The sequence below is a fragment of the Hyaena hyaena genome, unplaced genomic scaffold (genome assembly GCF_003009895.1).
Source record: "Hyaena hyaena isolate Hyena2069 unplaced genomic scaffold, ASM300989v1 scaffold_1283, whole genome shotgun sequence".
In the NCBI taxonomy this organism is placed as follows: Eukaryota; Metazoa; Chordata; class Mammalia; order Carnivora; family Hyaenidae; genus Hyaena; species Hyaena hyaena.
In genome coordinates this window covers 230,865-253,342 of record NW_024081919.1, presented here as the reverse complement: position 1 = coordinate 253,342, position 22,478 = coordinate 230,865, and the positions used below count along the sequence as shown (strand labels likewise).

The following is a 22,478-nucleotide window of genomic DNA, read 5'->3' as shown; positions in this document are numbered from 1 at the left end:
CACGTTTCTCCTGCCTCCACTAAGTATGATAATGCTTCAGGGGAGATGTTTGTTGTTTAAAAGCAGTTTAGCTCTGTTCCATCCCAGGTAGTCACTTAAAACTACTTTTAAGACTCATGACTGAGTTCACACATCTCCCTGTGTACTGGGCTCTATTGCTGGAGGTAAGTGGCTGTGCAGTGATAGCTCTGAGCTGTTTCTGAAACTTCACGGAAGCTGTGATTGTCACAAAGATAATGTAGTTACTGACCTTTTAGGTCATCCTGGCAGCCAGGCTGTGGGGCCTTCTTACGTAGGTCGGGTTCCTGGAGGGTTTCTGCCCGCAGCACCGAGCTCTGGCAAGAGGGAGTTGAGAGAGGAAGAGGGACAAGCTGGTGTCGTCTGATCTGGTTCCAGGGCTGCGCTGTCCCACAGTGGGAGTCCAGGGCTCGTCCCAGAGGGGAATGGGACATTTCTGGATGATGCTCACAATGTTAGTGAATGGCGGGAAGTCCTCACGGGTGAAGAGATTCCCTTTGAATTTGAAGCAAGAGGAAAGCTAAGACACAGGTAAGCGTGGTGTGTTCTCTTCCTCCCCCCAAAACGTACTGCATATATCTGCATGTGATGAAAGATAGGTCCTAGTGTTGTACCTTTCACTTGCCTTTATTAATGATTTTAATGTTTTATCTTTTTAGTAGTATTATTATGTTTTAAGATATTTATTTTGAGGGGCGCCTGGGTGGCTCAGTCAGTTAAGCATCTGACTTCGGCTCAGGTCATGATCTCACGGTTCTTGGGTTCGCGCCCTACGTCGGGCTCTGTGCTGACAGCGAGTTCAGAGCCTGGAGCCTGCTTCAGATTCTGTATCTCTCTCTCTCTCTCTCTCTCTCTCTCTATCTCTCTGACCTTCCCCTGCTCATGCTGTCTCTCTCTCTCTCTCAGAAATAAATAAAAACGTTAAAAAAGTTAAAAAAATATTTATTTTGAGAGAGAGAGCATGTGCATGTGTGTGAGAGCGGGGGAGGAGCAGAGAGCAAGGGAGACACAGAATCCCAAGCAGGCTTCCAGCTGTCAGCACAGAGCCTGATGTGGGGATTGATCTCAGGAACTGTGAGATCGTGATTTGAGCCTAAATCACAAGTTGGACACTTAACTGACTGAGCCACCCAGGGGCCCCTAATGTTTTATTTTTTAAAGGTATTTTGAAAATCAGTATTTCCTTTTCTTATCTTGGTCCCCATTTCGTTTCCACTAATTATCCCTTTATTTGACATGTGAGCTGATAACCAGTGTGTTTCCCATAATTTGGTCGGAAGATAGACAGGTGACAGCCATCAAGTTCATTGTATCCTGACCTGGCTTTTATGACGTGGTGGTGACATGATTTTGTTGTGTGTTTTTATTTTTTTTAATTGAGGTGACAAGGTGACATTAGTTTTGGGTGTACACCCTGGTGATTCGGCAGCTCTCCATTAGGCCGTGCTCGCCACAGGTGCGACTGGCATCTGTGACCACGCAGCATTTTTACAGTGCCACCGACTATGTTCCCCGCGCTGCGCTTCTACCCCTGTGACTTATTCATTCCGTAACTGGAATGACATGCTATTCTTAAAAGGTTATCAAAGCACATTGGTTTGAGTTCTAAGATACGCAGGTGCCACGTGGCACCTCAGCGGTTTTGGGAAGCAGGGCCCGTAATGATAAGGACTTCTGATTCTGAGAGGGTAAGAATGACTCATCTAGGGAGACTGCTGGCCAGTGCGCTCTGGAAACGGCCAGCCAAAGACTGGAGTCAATGTGAACAGAGGCTCTGTCTGCTCACTGGGAGGCCATAAAATGTCCTTTTATTGGCAAATGTGTTTAAGTAGAAGGGCCTTTGGGTAGATAGTAAATAGGTTCAGGTTTTAGCATTTGAGCCTCATACGCCTTTTCAAGCAGGGCTGAAATTGAAGAGCTTGTCTTCAGCCTGCTGCGGCCTTACCTTTCATGTGCTCTAAGCCTTTGTGCAAACCTGCTCCCGAGTCCAGCAGTTCTCCTCGTGCATCGCTTCTACCAGCACACGAGTCCCTCATGACTGGCGTTCTGAACTGGTGGCCCCTCGCCAATCACACAGGAAAAGCGGAGTTCAGAAAATCCCCATGCTGGGTACTGTACCCGGACGCCATGGTAGAATTTCCAGGGATGAGTGGTGAGCATTTTTCCTGCTCCACAGAGTTCCTGGAGAAGCTAATTATAGCAGCACTGGCTGTGTTTCTTAATCGGCACGGCCTCCGTTGTGACAGAGGGGTCTGACCTCTTTGTCATTTCCGTTTTCACATACACGTCTAGTAACCCGTTTCAAGTCCCCCTGTTCTGCTTGAATTCATCAAAATAAATGCCTCCTCTGGCTTTTCCAGCTCTCTGGCACACGGTACCCCCGCTCCCTGCCTCCCTCCCCCTTTCCTGTCAGCCCCAAGTCCAGTTCCCCATTTCAGCCTTCTGGCTTGAATTAGGCAAAATCTAAAATAGAATTAAATGTGCAATTTCCTCCCGTTCGTCCTGTTCTGCCCACTGCCTTCCCTGCTCCAGTGTCAGCCCTGAAGCTTGGAGGGCTCCGTCCCTCACGACCTGTCTGTAGTCTTAGAGGACCGAAGCCATACAACTGAACGTGGCTCTGGGAGAAGTAGGGAACCAAGAAGAGAATGTCGTCGTAGGCATTTCCCAGAGTGTGGTTATATGACGAACTTGCTGGTACAGCAGCTTTACTACCTCCCTGGAGTGATTATAGCTGACGTCATTTTATCGAGGTTGGGGTGGGGGCGGGTGGGGGAAGGACCTGGGCTGGTGCACAGGACTTGCACAGTTTGTACAAAGGGAGGGTAAATGGCGCTCTGGCTCAAGCTTTACAGATCTTGCACTTTTGTTTCAAGTATAACACCCATTTAAAAATGCTCTCCTGATTTTTCTTACATTAGGTAATCCTCAAAAAGGCTTAGCCAACTGGGTTTTTATGTCATCATACAGTAAATCAGATTTGACTCATTGCTTCCACTTTCTTTCCCTTTTTGAGATTGTGCTTAACGTGCTTTCCCATGTTCTTCCTGATAGACACACCCACGACCTCCGGATCCATCAGCTGCAAGTGAGAGTAAACGGCTGGGAGCAAGTGAGCCCAGTGTCTGTGGACAAAGTCGGGACGTTTTTCCGCTATGCAGCGCCGGATAAGAATTCCTCTTCCTCTACGGTGTGTGGCTCTAGAGTGGGTACTCTGTGGCACGATGGTGCCCGGCCACCTGCCCTGAAAGCCCGTCAGACAGGTGAAGCCTGTCACTTAGCTCTAGTGAAGCCTTCTTGTTCCTCGTTCCCCCTTAGCTCTAGGAAGGGGACCGAAGTATAGTTTGGGTCCGTCAGGGGTGGTCGTAGTCAATATGTAGATAAACCGCCAGTGGTTAATTTCAGCAGAGAAACAAGATCTAAAATTGGCGTTAACATATACTACCTCCCCTGTGCAGACCCGGCTAATGCTCATTCCGCCACTGGTGGCGTACTAAGCCGCCAGACGTGTGCATACGGGCTCCATTTGCACACACTGTTCTGCTTCCTTTGCACACGATCTTCTTTTCATATCCGTAGTGCTGTTCCTTGATCCTCCTAGTCCTGTGTCTCCGAATCCTCTTTTCTGCCATAAAGACAGATGTTCACTGTTGTTATTTATGTTCTGATCACGCGTCCTCTCACACCCCTCGCCCCGACATGGCCCCAGCCTGCAGTGTTGTGGGGCTGCAGGGCCAGCCTCGGCGGTGACGCCAGCCGCCTCCCTGTCTGGAACGTGCAGGTAGAGGCTGGCGTTGCAGCTGACGTGGCCGCCTCGGGGGCGTCACCCAGCACCTGGTCCTACTTTGGAGGATAACTGTTCATTTTGGGGTAGCCCATAATGAAGAGGAAAGTGCAAAGGCATCATGGCTTTCCTTACCCTCCCTGTATTCATGAAAAATACTCTCAAAGAACACTGTTCTTTCTCCATTTCTTAAAAAAAATTTTAATGTTTATTTTTGAGAGAGAGAAACGCAGAACATGAGCAGGGGAGGGGCAGAGAGAGAGGGAGACACAGAATCTGAAGCAGGCTCCAGGCTCTGAGCTGTCAGCACAGAGTCCAATGTGGGGCTCGAACTCACGATCTGCTGAGATCATGACCTGATCTCAAAGTTGGACGCCCACCCAACCGAACCCCCCAGGCGCCCCTCTCCACTTCTGCTCTTGTGCCCCATGTTTCTTAGCAAAGGAAACCTTCTTTCCAGATTACATTTCTGCCTAAGTTTACATCTAGTAAGGAAAGGAATAATTGCCCCCAGAGATACCTTTCTGTTGTATTGATGTGTCTTGGAGAAATTCCGTGTATGGGGAATGGCTGTAAAATGAATATTGCTTTCTCCATGTCCTCTAAGATGTTTTCTCTTTATGATGGACCACACTTTACTGAGACTGTTTAGAAATCCCAGCCTTTTGAGCACATTACATTGTCATTGAATTTAACGATGCCTGTCAGCCAAGGTCTGTGCCGACTCTCTGACTTTTGGAATCTTTCTTAGATTGGCAGCCCGGGCAGCAGAACGAATATTATTCATCCCCAGGTTTATGTGAGTATGGTTTTCCTGTGTCATGTGTTTACTGACTGTATACACTGCATTTCAGTCATATGTAGATGTCCTGATGATCCCAGGACTTTACGACCTATGTGTGATTGGAACTGATCTTTGTCCTTCTCTGTTAATGATTACCTTCCTTTTATGAGAACCCACAGGAATATGTTTGAACTAACTTGATATGTTAGACCTAGTGTTAACAGGGGAGGAGGAGAAAACACCCACATTGTGGTCCAAGGTCCCTTCTTCTTTCTAAGTTAAACCATAGATTAACCCTCAATGACTGTATACATTTCCTAGGTTTTAGTTGTAAGGTTATAAAAGTGAATAAGAATGAAAAATGGTAAGATTTTTTTTCCCATTTGGCTTTTGAAACATCACCAGCAGATGACATTAAAAAACTGTTTTCAGATTTTGCTTATACTTTCTTCTGACGATAGGAGGTTTTGAAATGTGAGATTTCAGGTATGCTTAGAAGCAGCGGAATCAAGATTTAAAACTATTGTTCTTGGGCCTTGGCTCTTTCGGGACTTTACCGGACTGGGTCAGCAGAGGCTTTGGTGATGATTTTGGCTAGGATCATGTTCCCCTAAAAACCCCCTCCAGAAATTGATAATTTGTCTTTTCACTGTGAACTTCCTGGAAGTCTTGGTTCAAAACATGGGGCTCTTCATTTTGTTGTTCATTAGTTTGGTTTCCACATAGTGTGTGTTTGTTTTAATAAAAAAGTTGGCAGTATGAAAAGCATGGAGGTGGTGTCATTTGTTTCTCTTTAAAAAAAAAAAAAGGCAGCACTGTCAGTACGTTCTGGACACTCATTCAAAGAATGGTAGTTATAGAAACTTTCTCTTTGGCGTACCTGATGTGAGGTTTTATACTTTAAAAAAAGAAAAAATTTGGCTCTTGATAGTAAAACAAAATGTGTGTTGAATGTGTGAATGAACGCATGGAAAAAGAAAGTAGTGGCCGCAACCCAAGACCAAAAATAAATCACTTCCCTCCGCTCTGTTGAGTTTCGGAACCTCAGTGTCACGTTTACGAAGGGGTGATTGTTGAACAGAGCTGAAAAAGTTGTGAGGAGGAAGAGAAAGTTTGCTTTTAAAGCTCTTTGAAATACAAATGTTGCTTTTTCTACAGGCATGTCAACAAATTGTGTATGAGTCTAGAGAGTAATTTTTATGACATTTGGTGGGGGGGGAGTAATTATTTCTGTGAAAGGTATACCAATGCAGACAACTCTTTCTCCTACACTCTGTGGATTTTACAAAGACAAGCTCTAATCTCAGAAGACTTCCTTCTGTTTTTCTGTGTGTATTGGGTGGTATCCAGCCCATTGTTAGTGTTCAAGGAGTGTTTCTCGCTTTAATGTTAATCTGGGAGAAAAATACTGCAGAAGGTAAATCATCTCATGTTTTTCAAAGTCTTACCTCAGTGTTTCTGAACATTTGGTTGCTTTGGATGATCTTTATTCCCTCCAGCAGAGTTGAAGACAAGCGTCGTTCGCAGTTTCCATTTAAGGACTGAGGTATAAGAACCCAGGGGCATTAGGGTAATTTCCAGCAGACAGTTTCTTATCAAATTGCAGGAAGTTTGGAAGATTTAATAGGTTATTATGGGTCTTAGTTTCTTTATAATGTGTCTAGAGGCCTCGGACTGATTTTCCTTTGTGATTCACTTTGTGATGCCATGTCTGAGTAGAGTTATCTGTCTTTTTCTAGAAATGTTTAAGATTGGCTACATTCACAAGGTCTATGTATAGGATATTCTTGCCTGTTAAAGATGAGTGGTTTTAGGGCTCAATGACTAACTTCACTGAAGGGTTATAGTAATAAGATGCTTTTGATTGAGGCATCCTAGTTGGTACTGCTGTACTTTGTGTGCTTTTTCATCAGCACAGCTGTGGTGCTTTTATTCCTGTCTTGTTCACAGTTCTCTTCGCTCCCGCCTGTCCGGGTGGTCTTTGCCGTGACGATGGAAGGCAGTGCTCGGAAAGTTATCACTGTCCGGTCCGCCCTCATTGTGAAGAACAGGCTTGAGACACCAATGGAGCTAAGACTGGATAGCCCTTCAGCTCCAGACAGTGAGTTTTGACATAGGCTGTCCTCCTTTTATCCTGAAAAAGTCAAACTTTTGGGTGGGAGATCATTCCCTGAAGATGCTGACCCTTCTTTTCTGTGCCAGAGCCTGTGGTGCTGCCTGCCATCATGCCAGGGGATTCGTTTGCTGTGCCTTTACATCTCACTTCTTGGAGGCTACAGGCCCGGCCCAAAGGATTGGGTGTATTTTTCTGTAAGGCTCCTATTCACTGGACCAATGTAGTGAAGACTGCAGAGGTTAGCAGCAGCAAACGAGAGTGCCACTCTATGGACTTGGACAAAAGCCGGTTCTTCAGGTATGCATGGCACTGGGATGGCATGTCAATTTTGCTTTCTTTTAAAAAAAAAAAAATATTCTCTGTCTGAGGACCCTTAGTGATTCAGTTGTGCTTATTTGAAATTCTAAAGTTCTTTTTTTTTTTTTTTTTTTTGTTTTTTTTTTTTGAGAGAGCGAGCAAGCAGGGGAAGGGCAGACAAAGAGAGGGAGAGAGAGAATCCCAAGCAGGCTGTGCACTGTCACCACAGAGCCCGACGCAGGGTTCGAACCCACAAACCATAAGATCACAACTCGAGCCCAAGTCAAGAGTCAGACACTCAACTGACTGAGCCACCCAGGGGCCCCTAAGATCCTAAAGTTCTTATTCCTCAAGTTCTTGTGTTAGAGTTTATGAGGATTCAAGGGTTAATCTTGGGTGGGGATGGAACTGTTGCTTATCATCTAATAACCAACAAACACACTACTTACACATGTAAGATCGGAAACTGGTCTGTGTGCATCAGCATAAAGAGGGAAGGAAAAAATATGGCCAGTTCCCATTCCTAAATTGAGAAGCAAAATCCTCAGGTTACAAGTTTTCATATGATGAATTTCAGAGGAATTTGGATGAAGGCTCATGTACCTAGCATTGACTTTCCTTGGGGACCTTGGCAAAATTATGTAATCATTTAGACTCCTGTTTGCCTCTTCCAAAGAGTATAATACAGTTCCAGATTCAGTGTTGGAAAAAATACTGCATTGGTATCATTGGTATCGTTAGATCCTTCTATACTTAGACTTTAAAAGACTGACTTGGACTTGAGGCTATCGGCTGTAGTTTTCTCTGTAGCGAAGACAGGCATTCATTTAGTGTAAGCTGACAGAAGAGGTGCAAGAAGAGTGTAAGGGATTCCAGTAAGCCCTTTACCCAGATTGACCATTGTTAACAGACTGAAGAGGGAGAAATAGGTAAATACACAGCCATACTTCTCTGTCAGTAATTTACAAAATAAAAACAATAAAGAGATAAAAAGATTTGAACAGTGCTGTATGTCAATCAGCTTGTCATAACTGACGTTTATAAAGCACTTTCACCAACAACTCCAGATTGTACATTCACTTCAAGTATGTGTACAGTTGTCCTCAAGAGAGACCATCTACTGGGCCATAAAACAAAGATCAATAAATATTAAAAGAATTGAAACCATATACAGTATATCTCACGATGATGATAGAATTAAAGTGGGAGTCAGTAACAATAAGATGCCTCTAAAATCCCTAAATATTTGGAAAACTAAACAGTACGTTTCTAGATAACCCAGGGGTCAAAAGAGAAATCATAAAGGATGTTAAAAATATTCTGAACTGAACAACAATAAAAACTAGACATTAAAATGTGGGGGAGGCATCAAAAGCAGTTCTAGAGGAAAATGTAGAGTTGTTTTAGTTTGAGAAATATGTAGTTTTTAATGCTCTTATTAGAAAATAAGGAAGATGTAAAGTCAATGATCTAAGCCTCTACCTTAAGTTAGAAACCAAAATAAATTAGAAAGAAATAGAAAAAGGGCATGACAAAAATGTATGGAATTCACAGAAATAGAAAACAGTAGGGAAAATCAACAATGTTAATGTGGCTTTTTGAAAAGATTAATAAATTTGGTAAATGTCTTATAAGACTGATGAAGGAGAAAAGAAAGCACGAATTACCATGTAAAGAATGAAAAGAGGAGACATTATTATAGATCCTACAGACATTAAAAGGAGATTCTGTGAACAGTTTTATACAGATAAATTCCACCCTTGAATCCTGGAATGACAAATTTCTTAAAAAACACAGATTACCAAAACTGGCACAAAGAAGAAATAGATAGCCAAATATTTGTTAAAGAAATTTAATTTTTAAAAATAATTTATTTGTTTTTTAATTTACATCCAAGTTAGTTAGCATATAGTGCAACAATGATTTCAGGAGTAGATTCCTTAATGCCCCTTACCCATTTAGCCCATACGGGCAGCACACAGCCCAACGTGGGGCTCGAACCCATGATCCGTGAGATCATGACCTGAGCCAAAGTCGGACGCTTAACCGACTGAGCCACCCAGGCACCCCAATGTAAGATTATTTTAACATTTGAAAATTGAAATATGTAATTTACCGTATTAACCTAAAAGACTAAAAGAGAAAAACCCATCAGATTATTTCATTAAATGCCAAACAAACAAAAAACATTTGATATAACACAGGACAACACCCATGCATGATAATGTTCAGCAAAGTAGGAAACCAAAGGGAATTTTTATAGTGTACTTAAGGGTGTTTGTCATAAGCCTACAGCTACCATTATACTTAAACATTTTTTCCTTGAGACTGAGACCCAGTGACTTCATTTGACATTGCAGTAGCAGTCCTAGCCATTGCAATAGGGACAAATAGGTATATAAGAAATTGAAAACGCTTATAGATCTGAAAAGAACTAAAACTTGTTATATGCAAATGACATAATCATCTCTGTAGAGAAATGTGGACTCCATAAGAAGATTATGAGGCCTAATACATTTATCAGGATTTCAAGATTTAAGATCAAACTATGGGAATCCATCGTATTCTTATATTCTAGCCATGAACAATTGGAAATGTGATTTGAAAAACACACCACTTAACAATAGCACCAAAAACCATTAATTACCCTGGGAATCAATCTAAGGAATTACCTGCCAGCTTTCTATGCTAGAAGTAATAAAACTTTGCCAAGAGCTATTAAAAAAACCCAGTAACTAAGTGGAAAGATAACAAAGTTCATGGATTGGAAGACAAAATGTTGTTAGGATTTCCATTCTCGCTAGATTGATCTGGAGGTACAACCCAGTTGGCCAGCTGTAACCCAGTCAGCTGTCAACAGAATGATGAATAGATGAAAAATGGTATATTCATATATTGGCATGTGGATCAGGTACTGATGCATACAGCAGCATGGCTGCCCCTTGTAGAAACTTCATTTTACACAAGAAAAGCCAGACACAGGGAGTAGCCTATACTGTATCATTCCATTTACATGCAATTCAAGAACAGGCTCAACCAATAAATAAGTGATAAGTGTCAGACAGTGGTTGCTTCTTTATTAGGAGAGGATATTGCCTGGAAAAGGATAGGAGGGAACTTTCTGGAATGAGAAAGATTCTGTAACTGGTGTTGGGTCGCGGTTAACGAGGTGTACATATTTGTCAAAACTCATCAAACTGAACATTTAAAATTACATACCTTATTGTGATTTAATTATACCTCAGTAAATGTGTTTGAGATTGAAAACTGCAAATATCCTACTGAATTGTTGAACCGGTTTAGTGATAAGTTTTCTCACACTCCACTAAGGAAGAAAAACTAAAGTTCTTTATTCAGGCTGATGGTTTTTCCACTGCTCTGTCTTCATAGGTTTTGCGTGGCCATAAAGAAGGAGAATTACCCAGATTATATGCCCTCAAACATATTTTCTGACAGTGCAAAGCAGATCTTCAGACAACCTGGGCATACCATATATCTCCTGCCAACCGTGGTCATCTGCAACTTGTTACCTTGTGAACTTGATTTTTATGTTAAAGGAATGCCAATTAATGGGACACTGAAACCTGGGAAAGAGGTGGCCCTCCACACAGCTGACACATCCCAGAACATCGAACTGGGTAAGGGTTTAGTCAGATAATCATCTGTGGTAACGCTGTAGAAATGCGTTATTTTGTGAGTATTTTGTGGTCATTTGGTAGACATTTTAGAGAAATGGTCACACATATGCTATCTCAGTAACCCAGTTCACAGAGTTTATGCAGTTGAAATAAAAAAGCTTCTTAGAAAATTATCAAAAGAAAAAACCTGAACAGATCCAAAGGCTTACAGAGAAAGCACTCAACAGAGCCTTTTTTTCTTGTGTTGCTTACATGATGTGATTTCAATAGGAAGTCATTTCATCTTTTCAAACCATGCTTTTTCCTGCCTGTAAAATGTGCAAAATCCTACGACTCTCCTCTTTTCAGGAAAGGGGAAGACATTTGCTTGGCATACGCTGTACCCTGGGCCTCACATCAAGGGCTTTCACATCCGTCATCGCATGTAATCCTTACAGCAGTAGTTACTTGTCCTATTTACCGATGAAGAAATTGAGGTCTGGGGTGTTTCACACACTTGGTGATTTTCAGCTCTAGGGATGGATGAAGTCAAAGTCGAGAATCATTGTATTTGCAGCACTTAAAGGATTTGTGTGGGGTTTTTTTAAGTTTACTTATTTATTTTGAGAGAGTGTGCATACATGAACAGAGGAGGGGCAGAGGGAGAGAGAGACAGAGAATCCCAAGCAGGCTCTGCACTGTCAGTGCCCAGCCTGACATGGGGCTCAGTCACACAAACTGTGAGATCGTGATCTGAGCTGAAACCAAGAGTCGGACATTAACTGACTGAGCCACCCAGATGCCCCAGGACATAGGGTTGTTTTTTTTTTTAAGATTGTTTTAGACACATTGAAAGGATAATGACATAGATATTTGTGTTTGTACAGTTTCGTGAGTGATCTCACTGTGTCACCTCATTCCATCTTCACAGTCCCAGTCTCAGGCTGTTATCCCCATTTTACAGATGTGGAACCTCACGCTCATTGAACTTAAGCAACCTCTTCCACAATGTTTCCTGACCCCTGTGGAAGATGGGACGTCTCCCCACTCGCCACCCCCACCACTGTGTGTACACGCAGCACTCTTCCCAGTCATGCTGCACATGGATTATCACTTTTAATAACAGCCCCATGACAGACCTGTTGGTATTCTCCAGTAGCTAATTGGCAGATTAGCTTGCCGCATGTCATACAGCTGGTAAGGACAGACTGGGAATTGAAAGCCAACCAGAGTGGCTGGAGAAAGCGTAACTCTTACCCTGTACTTGACTTTACTGTGTTTGAGGTACCCAGCTCAGGGCCTGATGAGTAAGCTCACAGTAATTATTGCTGTTATTGATAGATTTTTGGTATTTCCATCCTTCTGATTGTGCAGTTCAGATTCTGTCATGTGCCTTCTAGGCCATCTAGTTTGCTTCATATTTATTCTCTTCCCAGCGCAGGGAAAATGGCCATTCTAATGACATGTTTGCCAGTTACATGCATAGTTCCTGATGTTTCCAAAAAGTGTCCAATTTTGTTGGGCTTTGTGCTATTTTGACAAACGAAGGTGAGAACCCGGGAAGATAGTAGCTTGTATCTTCTTTTAGGGGTATCACTGGAGAACTTTCCACTTTGTAAAGAATTGCTCATTCCACCGGGAACCCAAAACTACATGGTAAGAATGCGACTCTACGACACCAACCGGCGGCAGCTGAACCTCACCATCCGCATCGTGTGCCGAGCAGAAGGATCCTTAAAGATCTTCATTTCGGCTCCATATTGGCTGATTAACAAAACAGGTACATCCAGAGGCTGCTCAACTGGGCCTTTGGCGTTAGTCATGGGAATTCAGATTTATTTGCTCCGCTAATCGAGTGGAGCCAATGCAAATAGATGACTTCAACAGTCTAAGCTGCTGAGACTTTCCTGCTTCCATAAGTGTTTCATCACGGTCAAACCCGTCCTTTCAGACAACACACTGAGCCCACGAAATAAATTCTGTTTTCACCCTTTTCCTCTGTGACGGTTTTTTTTTTCCTTTACCACATACATCTGTCTTGCATAGACGGGTGGGATTGATATAAACTTTCCCCTACTTCCTAAAGGGTTACCGCTGATCTTCAGACAGGACAATGCGAAGACAGACACTGCAGGCCAGTTCGAGGAGCATGAGCTGGCCCGGAGCCTGAGCCCTCTCTTATTCTGCTACGCGGACAAAGAGCAGCCCAACCTGTGAGTACAGTAATTTATGGAAAGGGGAAGTAAGCTCCTAGGCGAGGGGAAAAATTAGCAAAGGCTCTAGTGTATCTGTGTAAGTAGAAATATACCGTAGATAACAATCCTGACTTGGCGGGTGAGTAGGACCATGACCTAATGGGATTTTTGGGGATCTAATTTCTGTGTCATTTGATATTGAAAATAAACCATTTGGTGGGTTTATAATGAAAGCTAGTTTTATTTTACATGTATTGAAGCAGTTCTATTCATAACCCTGCCAATGAAGAGAGCCCCCACGGTTCTCTTCCCTCCTCTGCCGGATTTTCTCCTGCCCGGAGCCCTCAGCACAGGCAGCGGGGCTGGCGTCAGAGGGGACACGGCCTGGCCCTTTGGTAAAAATTCCGCCCCATTGACCCAGACCAGGTCGTTTTGTGTGAGGTTTTAGAGTCCACCTCTTTTACCCTTGACATAAACGATGCCATTTCAAGATCTCAGAGCCCTCATTGCACATTTAAAGGCCGGGAAGAGCACCGGCTGTGAGAGATGACCTGGCCTTTGAACATGTGGTAGGAGCATGAATTCCCTTTAGTTCTTGGTTTTGACATTTTGCTTTTTATGGGAGTCTTCTAATTTAGAGCCTTCCTCCAAAGAGACATGAGCGCAGGTGATGGCGCTACAGTGCCATTCGCTGTCACGGAGGAGGAGAGGTGTGCCGCAGCCTTCCTAGGGAGGCTTGGGGAGCACCGTGCACCAGTGGGTGCAGTCATGTCTCCCAGGGCTGCAGGCTCAGTTGGTCCTGGAGTTGGGGGGACTGACCAGGGTACTGGACATGGTGGGAGATACAGACAGCCGCTTGGCACAGTCAGCAAGCCATGTCTCAGGCCTTTCCTGAGAGGGTCTGACAGTGTCAGATCTAGGCGTTGACATTTGTGACACAGTTTGACTTCTCCAGGGAACTCAACAGTTCACAAAGCGTTTCTACGTAGACCATCACATTCAATTCTCCTCAACATCCCAATGGATTAGGCAGGGCAGGAAATACTGTTTTACTTTAATATGAGGAAACTGACACTCAGAGTTACTTGTCCAAAGTTACATGGCCTGTTAGTGGTAGACCCGGAATTCACGTTCAGGAATTACGTTTCCAGGATCCATGACAAGACGCTGGCCAACCTAACATGCTTTGCCATTGTGATAGTCCCAGGCCTGAGAAAAAGCATACCATTAGCTGCATCTTCTGTACTTCTGTGTGTGCAGAACCATGTACACATTTTCTCGTGCATTCAAGGTACTTCACGAACCCTTGAAAACACCCGAGATAGGAAAGTATCAGTTTGCCTTGAATTCTTATTTTTTAGAGGAATAAGGTATCGTAGCACTTCCCTTGTGATTTATGCGCGTAGAATCATTGTAGTTTTCCCTAGCGTGTCTAGGTGTAGAGGCCAGCACATTTCACGCATTGTGGTGCCGCGGCGGCCTTGGAGATAGAGTTTTGACCACTGGTTGATTGGCCTGCTGTGTTTGGGAAGCCCCCGGGAGTGAGGAAGAGCCAGTATTAGAGTTCTGGTTTCGGGTGGCAGCTACCGCAGCGCTCCCTGCTTAGAACAGGTGGATGGGACTTTCCTGTGGATGAACACGTGTCTCTGCTTTTCTGCCCCACAGCTGCACGATGCGAATCGGAAGGGGGATTCATCCTGAAGGCATGCCGGGCTGGTGTCAGGGCTTCTCACTGGATGGCGGTAGTGGTGTCCGAGCTTTGAAAGTCATCCAGCAAGGAAACCGCCCAGGGCTGATCTATAACATTGGTGGGTTACGTTTGGAGCAGCGGGAGAGTCAGAACCATCTGCCGACAGCCTCAGGCTCGGATGAATGAGCGGTCGTATATTTTGGCCTGGCTGCAAGTGCTGATTTTCTCATTTGGCCTTGGGTCAGGTGTCTGTTCTCTGAATACTAGATTGGTACCAACACACATCTATTCTCCTAGGGGTCTCAGGAGCCATGTAAACACTGCCCTTTTGAGGTCTGGGGCTCTGTTGAATTTCAGACTCACCTGTGTTAGGAAAGTATCAGTTTGGCCTGAATCCTTGTTTTTCATGGGAATAATGGGAGCACTTAGAATGCTTTCATCCTCCAACTATTTCCCACGCATTCATTAAAACTTGCAAACCCTCAGAGGGTAAGAAGCATTGTTCTCCTTGAAACTGAAGCAGAGAGGTTAAGTGACTTGCCCAGATGCAAAGGGCAAGTCTGGGTCAGAAGTAGGATTATCACTGGGGCGTACGCATTTGAAGCAGAAAATATAATAAAACGCACTTAGCGGTTATCGTAATTAGAAGCCCGTAAACTAGCTTAGCTTACAGAGGTGGAGAGTGGTGAGGGAGCCGGGGAACTCTGCGTCTGCATACCTCCCGACCGTTGGGAACACTCAACTCAAAAGATCTTCTGAAGAGTTAAGTTTGATTTAAATATGTCTCGGGTTTGACATGTTAGCAGTGTACCCTTCTTTAGTACGTAATTTCAAGATCTCAAAAGCACTGTTGAGTGTTGGCTGTTGGAAAACCATCTGGAACTGTGCTGTCCCTTGAACTCTCTGCGATGACGGCAGTGCTCCATTTTACACTGCCCAGCACTCCAGTGCTAGCCACACGTGGCCACCAAGCACGCGAGAGTACATTACTAAGAAGCGTGGTAAGTGTGACCAAGAAATCGAATCTTTTGTCGTACTTAATTTTAATGGATTTAAACAGCCATACGTGACCAATGGCAGCTATAACTGGACAGTGTGGATGCCAAGAGTCACATTACAGTAGGAAGAACTGAGGTGGTGTCATGAAGCTGTTTACCCCGAATCCCATGGAGGGTCAAAGGTATATTTAAGTGTTTGAGGGCACATTAGCCAGAGACTATTCCAAGTCCAGCTTCCTTTTCCTGTTTCTGGAACATGAATTTGTATGCATTCTCCTTAGACATGGGCGCTGGCTTCTTTAAGGTTGGTATTAAGATTTTTAGTAGAAGAAATAAACTTTCTGTGATCCTCCAGCTGGGGGTCCTTCCCTTCCCCCTTCCCTTCCCCCTTCCCCACTCCCTTCCCCCTTCCCTTCCCCGTTCCCTTCCCTTCCCTTCCCCACTCCCTACCCCACTCCCTTCCCCACTCCCTACCCCACTCCCTTCCCCACTGCCTTCTCCCTTCCCTTCCCCCTTCCCTTCCTCCTTCACTTCCCCCTTCCCTTCCCTTCCCCCTTTGCTTCCCTCTTCCCTTTCCTTCCCTTTGTTCCCCCTTTCCCTTCCCCCTTCCCTTCCCTCTTCCCTCTCCTTCTTTCCTTCTTTCTCTCCTTTCTTTTTTTAAATTATGTGTTTGTTTATTTGTTTGTTGGGGATCCTTGTCTGTCCTTTGTCTTTGCATCTGTTTGCTTCTCTCTTGAGTAGGCAAAGGCTGCTTCATGCTGTGTTTAGCTGTCTGCTGGGATATCTCATCCTTGACACAGTTCCTAAAGTCAGATACCAGGGTTGGCTAGAAGCTACCAGGAGGGAGGCTGAGGGAGAATTGGAGCTTGTACCTTTCCAAAGTGGTCGGCACTCAGGGACCACAGCGTTCCTGTGGAGACACGGGTCTCCAGTCAGAAACACGCACTGAGCGCACATAGAAACTTTCATGTGAGGAGCACTTGTTAAAAGTCATTGCACATGTTTTTTGGAACAATACTGTGATGTGAATTTTGTTGTTACCCCAGAGAGGAATAGAAGGGGTAGGCTAAAACAGGACTTTATAATTCCTAGGGTCATGAGATCTTGGCATGCGTTATCAAGGGAATTTGTGGAATCTCTCACTTGAATATTTTTGAAAAATTGAATAGCTAGCTCCCTGTCAGAAAAGTTTAAGAGTAAAGTCCCAAGATAAAGAGGCCAGGAGGACCTTGCCAGTTAGCCTTACAGGTGCCTCCAGCAAGAAGGATTTTGTACATTTTTATCTTATCAGATATTCATTTATTGGGGGTTTGCCAAGGCAATCTAAGATGAAAAAGGAATGAAAAAGGGCCTGCTTTTTTCTAAAACTTGATTGATACACTGGGCTCTTTTCATGATGCAAATTAACCATGTCCTGGGGCGCCTGAGTGACTCAGTCCATTGGGTCTCTGACTCTTGAAATCAGCGCAGGTCTTGATCTCACAGTCATGAGTTCAAGCCTGCGTTGGGTTTCATGTTGGGCGGGAAGCCTACTTGAAAAGAAAAGAAAAGACTATATTTGTTGTAGGCAGACTTTGTAGTGGTTGAGATCAGCTAGCTATGAATATTGATTTTTGACAATGCTTTCCTGTATGTTACAGAGCAAAATGATAGTGTATATCTCCCTGTTCGAGTATTACTTAGCATTTCTTAGATACAGAATTTCAGATTCTTTTCGTTTTTGTGATTTGCTCAGTCTTTTAGGTATTTTAAAGCCTTAAGTTCAAGCAACACCAGATTTTTCAAGCCAGTACAGGTGAATTATGGAGTTAACAGACTGGAATATTTATATTTGGGGTTATGTTGGGACTTTCAGGGACCCTAATTGTCCCCTCCTAAGATCTCTTCCTTTTTTATGGTTCTTGACACTTGTTAACTACTGAGCATGGTCTTTGTCTCATCAGGATATGAGCAGGGCTCCTGAGGCAGTGTGCCTGGGGTTGAACCCAGCCGTGCCACTTAGGGCTGTGTGACCTCATGCAAGTTGCCTAGCTTCCCGTATGCCTTAGTTTCCTCATCTAGAAAGTGGAAAGTGAAAATACTAACTTATGAGGTGTTAATGAGAATTAAATGGAGAGCCTTTGGTAGAGGTGTAGTGTACATTAAGAATTTGAAAAACAGGCACCTGGGCGGCTCAGTCAACCAGTTAAGCATCCGAATTGATCTCAGCTCAGATCTTGATCTCAGGGTCGTGAGTTCAAGCACCATGTTGGTGGAGCCTACTTAAAAAAATTTCAATAAACATTTAATTTTTTAATAATTTCTAACTGTAAGTATTTTTATCACTGCATAAGCCTAGTGCCTTAAATATAGTTGCTCTACTTATTGTCTGAATGAGTGAATAATTTATCCTGCTGAGTTTTGTAGTTTTTAAAATTGTCATCAGAGTTTTTAAGATAATTCAGTGCTGTTTGCCTTCCTTCTTCCTCTGGGATCCAGTGTTTTGAGATTTCCATCTGATTGATTATGCTTTTGTTTCCATCGTATGTGTTTTGTTTACTGTTCTATTTTTGCAGTACATGGTAGGTGCTGGAATCATTGAGCTTGTGAATGAATGTATCCTATGATACTTAACTTTATGTTCCAACTGGATTCTTGGGTGGTGGGCTAAAAGAAAGTACTAAAGAAGAGTCCACTGCATTCAGAGCTGTTCAGGATCCAGTTAAGTAATCTGAAATTTCTGTGGTATCACGTAAAAGGGCAAGTTCTCAAGGAGGAAATTTTGTGTTTTGATGTAAACAGAAGTGTATTATATAAACTATCTTAGTGGTCCACTTCTTAAATGGAGACCACAGGGATCTACGGCTGAACACCGTGCCTTAGTTGGTACTGTGATGGTGCACCCTTTAGGGAGAGACTGGGAATTATGAGGATATTGGAATCGCCACTGAGACTTTTCATGACCTAAGTGGGCATAAAGAATAATACTTTGAGTGTACTTGTTGTTTTCATTCCATTCTTGGAAGGCCTCAGAGAGTCTCTGGGTGACATAATTATTTTCTCAGAGAAACTAAGTAATTTTGAAGGCTATTGTTTTTTTGTCACACCATGAATTTTCTTTCTTATGAATTCATGGAAGTGGTTCTTATTATTTGTAGGCATTGATGTCAAGAAAGGCCGAGGTCGATATATTGACACCTGTATGGTCATCTTTGCTCCCCGGTACCTGTTAGATAATAAATCATCTCACAAGCTTGCATTTGCACAGAGGGAATTTGCCAGAGGACAGGTAAGTAGTTTACTTTTGAAGAATGACTAGTGTTCATTTAATAGTACTTTGGGTTATAAAATGCCACAACTTATCTCCCCATCAATTCTGTTAAGTTTTGTGATGTGAATAACCACTTAGGGCCTTTGACACCCTAAGTAGCTCATGGTAGAGGGCGAGGCTCAAAGTAGGCAGTTACTCAGTAAACATTTGCTGTCTTGATTGGTTGACTGAAGCCAGTGATCCTGTATATTTTAGGGAACGGCCAATCCTGAAGGTTACATTTCCACCCTTCCTGGTTCCAGCGTGGTGTTCCATTGGCCTCGGAATGACTATGATCAGCTCTTGTGTGTCAGATTGATGGACGTTCCCAATTGTATTTGGTCTGGAGGTTTTGAAGTCAATAAGAATAATTCCTTCCACATCAACATGAGGTAAAGTCAGAGACTGTATTTAGACAAAAAGTAGCCTTCTTTCAGGTGCAGTGATGTATCATATAAATTTGAAAGATCTACAAAGTAAATAGTAATACTGCCCTTTATGAAATGGGAACTTATGTTTCTGACTCGGACCAAGTTCTTAAAACTTGTGGTGACCCAGTAAGTGTGACTAAATGTTTTGATGGGGTGAATTAAAGCCATGTTGACAGTTTTGACCATTGTGCAGTTGCTATGGTCTGAGGTCTTAAATCCGACGGGTAGCACTGAGCTCATGATTGCCTGCAATTCTGAAAAGTCTGTCTGCATTTAGATGGTAACATTGTTTACAGATGGTTTTGTATATTCTTGCACACTGTGTATAATCTTGTCTCACTTGGTGTTGTTTTAGTAAATCATCTGGCCTTTCTTGCCCAACCCAGTGACCCTCAGGTCCTTATTAAGAAAAATCAACAAATGTAACCTCAACTACCACAGGATAACTTTTTTCCTTTCTGTTTTTATCAGATAAGTTTTTTAATTTTTAATTTTTTTTCTAAAAATTTTTTAGTGTGTTTTCATTTTTGAGAGAAAGTGGGGGGTGGGGTGGGGAGAGGGGCAGAGAGAGAGGGAGACACAGAATCCAAAGCAGGCTCCAGGTTCCGAGCTATCAGCACAGAGCCCAACGTGGGGCTCGAACTCAAGAGCCGTGAGATCATGACCTGAGCCAAAGTCAGATGCTTAACCTGACTTTACTGAGCCACACAGGTGCCCTGATTTTTTTTTTTTTTTTTAAAGTAATCTCTACACCCATTGTGGGGCTGGAATTCCCGAACCGTGAGATCATGACCTAAGCCAAAGTCAGACACTCAACTGACTGAGCCACCCAGGTGCCCCTCTTAAGATTAAAAAAAAGTGTTAAAATGTTTTTTTTTAATGTGATAAAATATACATACTCTATGAGAAAGGTAACACAAAGGTTCAGATTATTCTATGGGGCCTCTGACACATAACGTGAAATTTGCCCCCTTAACCATTTTTAAGTTCACTTAGTTAAGTGTGTATATTTTATAGGGCAACTAGTCTCCAGAACTCTTCTTGTGTTCCAGAATGAAATTCTGTACCCATCGCACAGCTCTCTATTTCCCTTTTCCCCAACCCCTGGCAACCACTAAACTACTTTCTCTATGGATTTGGCTACTCCAGGCACCTCAGATGAGTGGAATCACACAGTATTTGCCTTTTTGTGACTGGCTCATTTCACTTAGCAGAAGGCCCTGAAGGTTCATGTTGTAGCAGTGTTAGAATGCCCTTCCTTTTTAAGACTGACTAATATGCCCTCACATGTATATGCCACATTTGACTTGTTCATTCATCTGTTGATGGACACTTGGGTTGCTTCTACCTTCTGGCAATTGTGAAGAGTGCTGCTCTGAACACAGGTGTGCTGATATCCCTTTGAGTCCTGCTCTCAGCTCTTTGGGATATATATTCAGGAGCAGAATTGTTGGGTCTTTGGGTCATTCTAGTTTTTAATTCTTTGAGGAACTGCCATACCATTTTCCATAGCAGCTGCACCTTCCACAGTTCTACAAGGATTCTTAAGTTCCTTACACGCTCACTGACACTTGTTATTTTCTGCTTTTTTGATAGTAGCCATCATAATGGGTGTGAGGTGGTATCTCACTGTGATTTTGATTCATGTTTCTCTCATAATGAGTGATGTTGAGCTACTTTTCATATGCTTGTTGGCCATCTGGATGTCTTCTTTGGGGGAGATGTCTGAAGCAGGGTGATTGTCGGAAAGACCACCAAATGCCGAATAGAAGTGAGGCAAGATTTTATTCATTGCCGGGCCAAACCTGATCTCCTGATCTTAAGGAGAAAAATGCAGAGAAAGTTCCCGAACAAAGGTGGCAGTGAGCTTATATGGATCTCAGCAAGGCAGAACATGTCATGATTTAGCTAACCAGTTACGCTCTACAGCATACTGTGGTAACCAATTGCATTGTGACACTTAGGTGTTAGTTTTGGCAGAGACCTATCAATTTTAAGTTCTTTGTCTTGAAATGACCAACTGTAATTAGACATTTGAGAAGCCATGGGGTAGTGACTACGTGATAGACTACCAGGGTAGAATGGTGACGTGGTGTTCTGTAGCCTTATGTACAGGGAGTGGGTGTGGTCAGCCAGAACAGGGAAGGACAAGCTTGCCAAGTGGATTTACAGAAGCAGAAATAGCATGTTAGTATTTAACCGTGCTTGAGGTTGACCTACAACATTGTCCATTCATCAGTTACCCAGTTGTGAATTGGACTGTTTGTTTCTTCGTTGTTGAGTTTGAGGAGTCCTTTATGTATTCTGGATATTAACCCCTTATGAGATAACATGATTTGTGTATATTTTTCTCCCCTTCTGTACACTGCCCTTTCATTCTGATGATTGTGTTCTGTGATGTATAGAAGTTTTTAAATTTTGATGTAGTCCAACTTCCCTACTTTAACTTTTGTTTCCTGTGCTTTTGATGTCATATCCCAGATGTCACTGCCAAATCCACATCGTGAAGCTTTTCACCTGTGTTTTCTTCTGAGGGTTTATACTTCTAGCTCCTACCCTGAGGTCTTTGATCCATCTTGAATTAATATTTGTATGTGGTAGAAGGTAGGGATCCAACTCCATTCTTTTGTTTGTGGAGGTCCAGTTTTTCCCAACACTATTTGTTGAAAAGATTCTCTTTTTCCCATGGGATGGTCTTAGTTAGCACCCTTGTCAAAAATTACATGACTCTGGGGGCACCTGGGTGCCTCAGTCGGTTAAGCGTCCGACTTTGGCTCAAGTCATGATCTCACGGTTTGTGGGTTTGAGCCCTGCATTGGGCTTTGTGCTGACAGCTAGCTCAGAGGCTGGAGCCTGCTTCAGATTCTGTATCTCCCTCTCTCTCTGGCCCTCCCCTGCTCACGCTGTCTCTCTCTCTCTCTCTCAGAAATAAACGAAACATTTAAAAACATTTTTAAAAAATTACATGACTCTGTATTTGAGGATTTATTTCTGGGCTGTCTTTCATTCATTATCTATGTGTTTGTCTTTATGTTAGTACCACACTGTTTTGAATAATGTAGCTTTGTAGTAACTTTTGCAGTCAGTAAATGTGAGACCTCAACTTTGTTCTTTTTTTTTTTTTTTTTTTTAACTTTTATTCAGTATTGAGAAACAGAGAGACAGAGCGTGAGCAGGGGAGGGACAGAGCAAGGGGAGACACAGAATCTGAAGCAGGCTCCAGGCGCTGAGCTGTCAGCATAGAGCCCTACATGGGACTTGA

General features: G+C 43.2%; 1 protein-coding gene across 4 annotated transcripts in view; it reads left to right on the top strand.

Moving 5' to 3' along the window:
* The window catches only part of VPS13D (vacuolar protein sorting 13 homolog D), a 257,963-nt gene that overhangs the window by 104,352 nt on the left and 131,133 nt on the right, over positions 1 to 22,478 (top strand). For all 4 annotated transcript variants that reach the window (XM_039223152.1, XM_039223151.1, XM_039223154.1 and 1 more), the window contains 11 exons: positions 397 to 549; positions 3,070 to 3,205; positions 4,551 to 4,598; positions 6,534 to 6,684; positions 6,786 to 6,996; positions 10,387 to 10,634; positions 12,202 to 12,393; positions 12,700 to 12,826; positions 14,474 to 14,616; positions 18,634 to 18,764; positions 19,002 to 19,177. In XM_039223152.1, the coding sequence (XP_039079083.1) occupies positions 397 to 549; positions 3,070 to 3,205; positions 4,551 to 4,598; positions 6,534 to 6,684; positions 6,786 to 6,996; positions 10,387 to 10,634; positions 12,202 to 12,393; positions 12,700 to 12,826; positions 14,474 to 14,616; positions 18,634 to 18,764; positions 19,002 to 19,177 (1,716 nt within the window). The remainder of the gene's footprint in view (positions 1 to 396; positions 550 to 3,069; positions 3,206 to 4,550; positions 4,599 to 6,533; positions 6,685 to 6,785; positions 6,997 to 10,386; positions 10,635 to 12,201; positions 12,394 to 12,699; positions 12,827 to 14,473; positions 14,617 to 18,633; positions 18,765 to 19,001; positions 19,178 to 22,478) is intronic.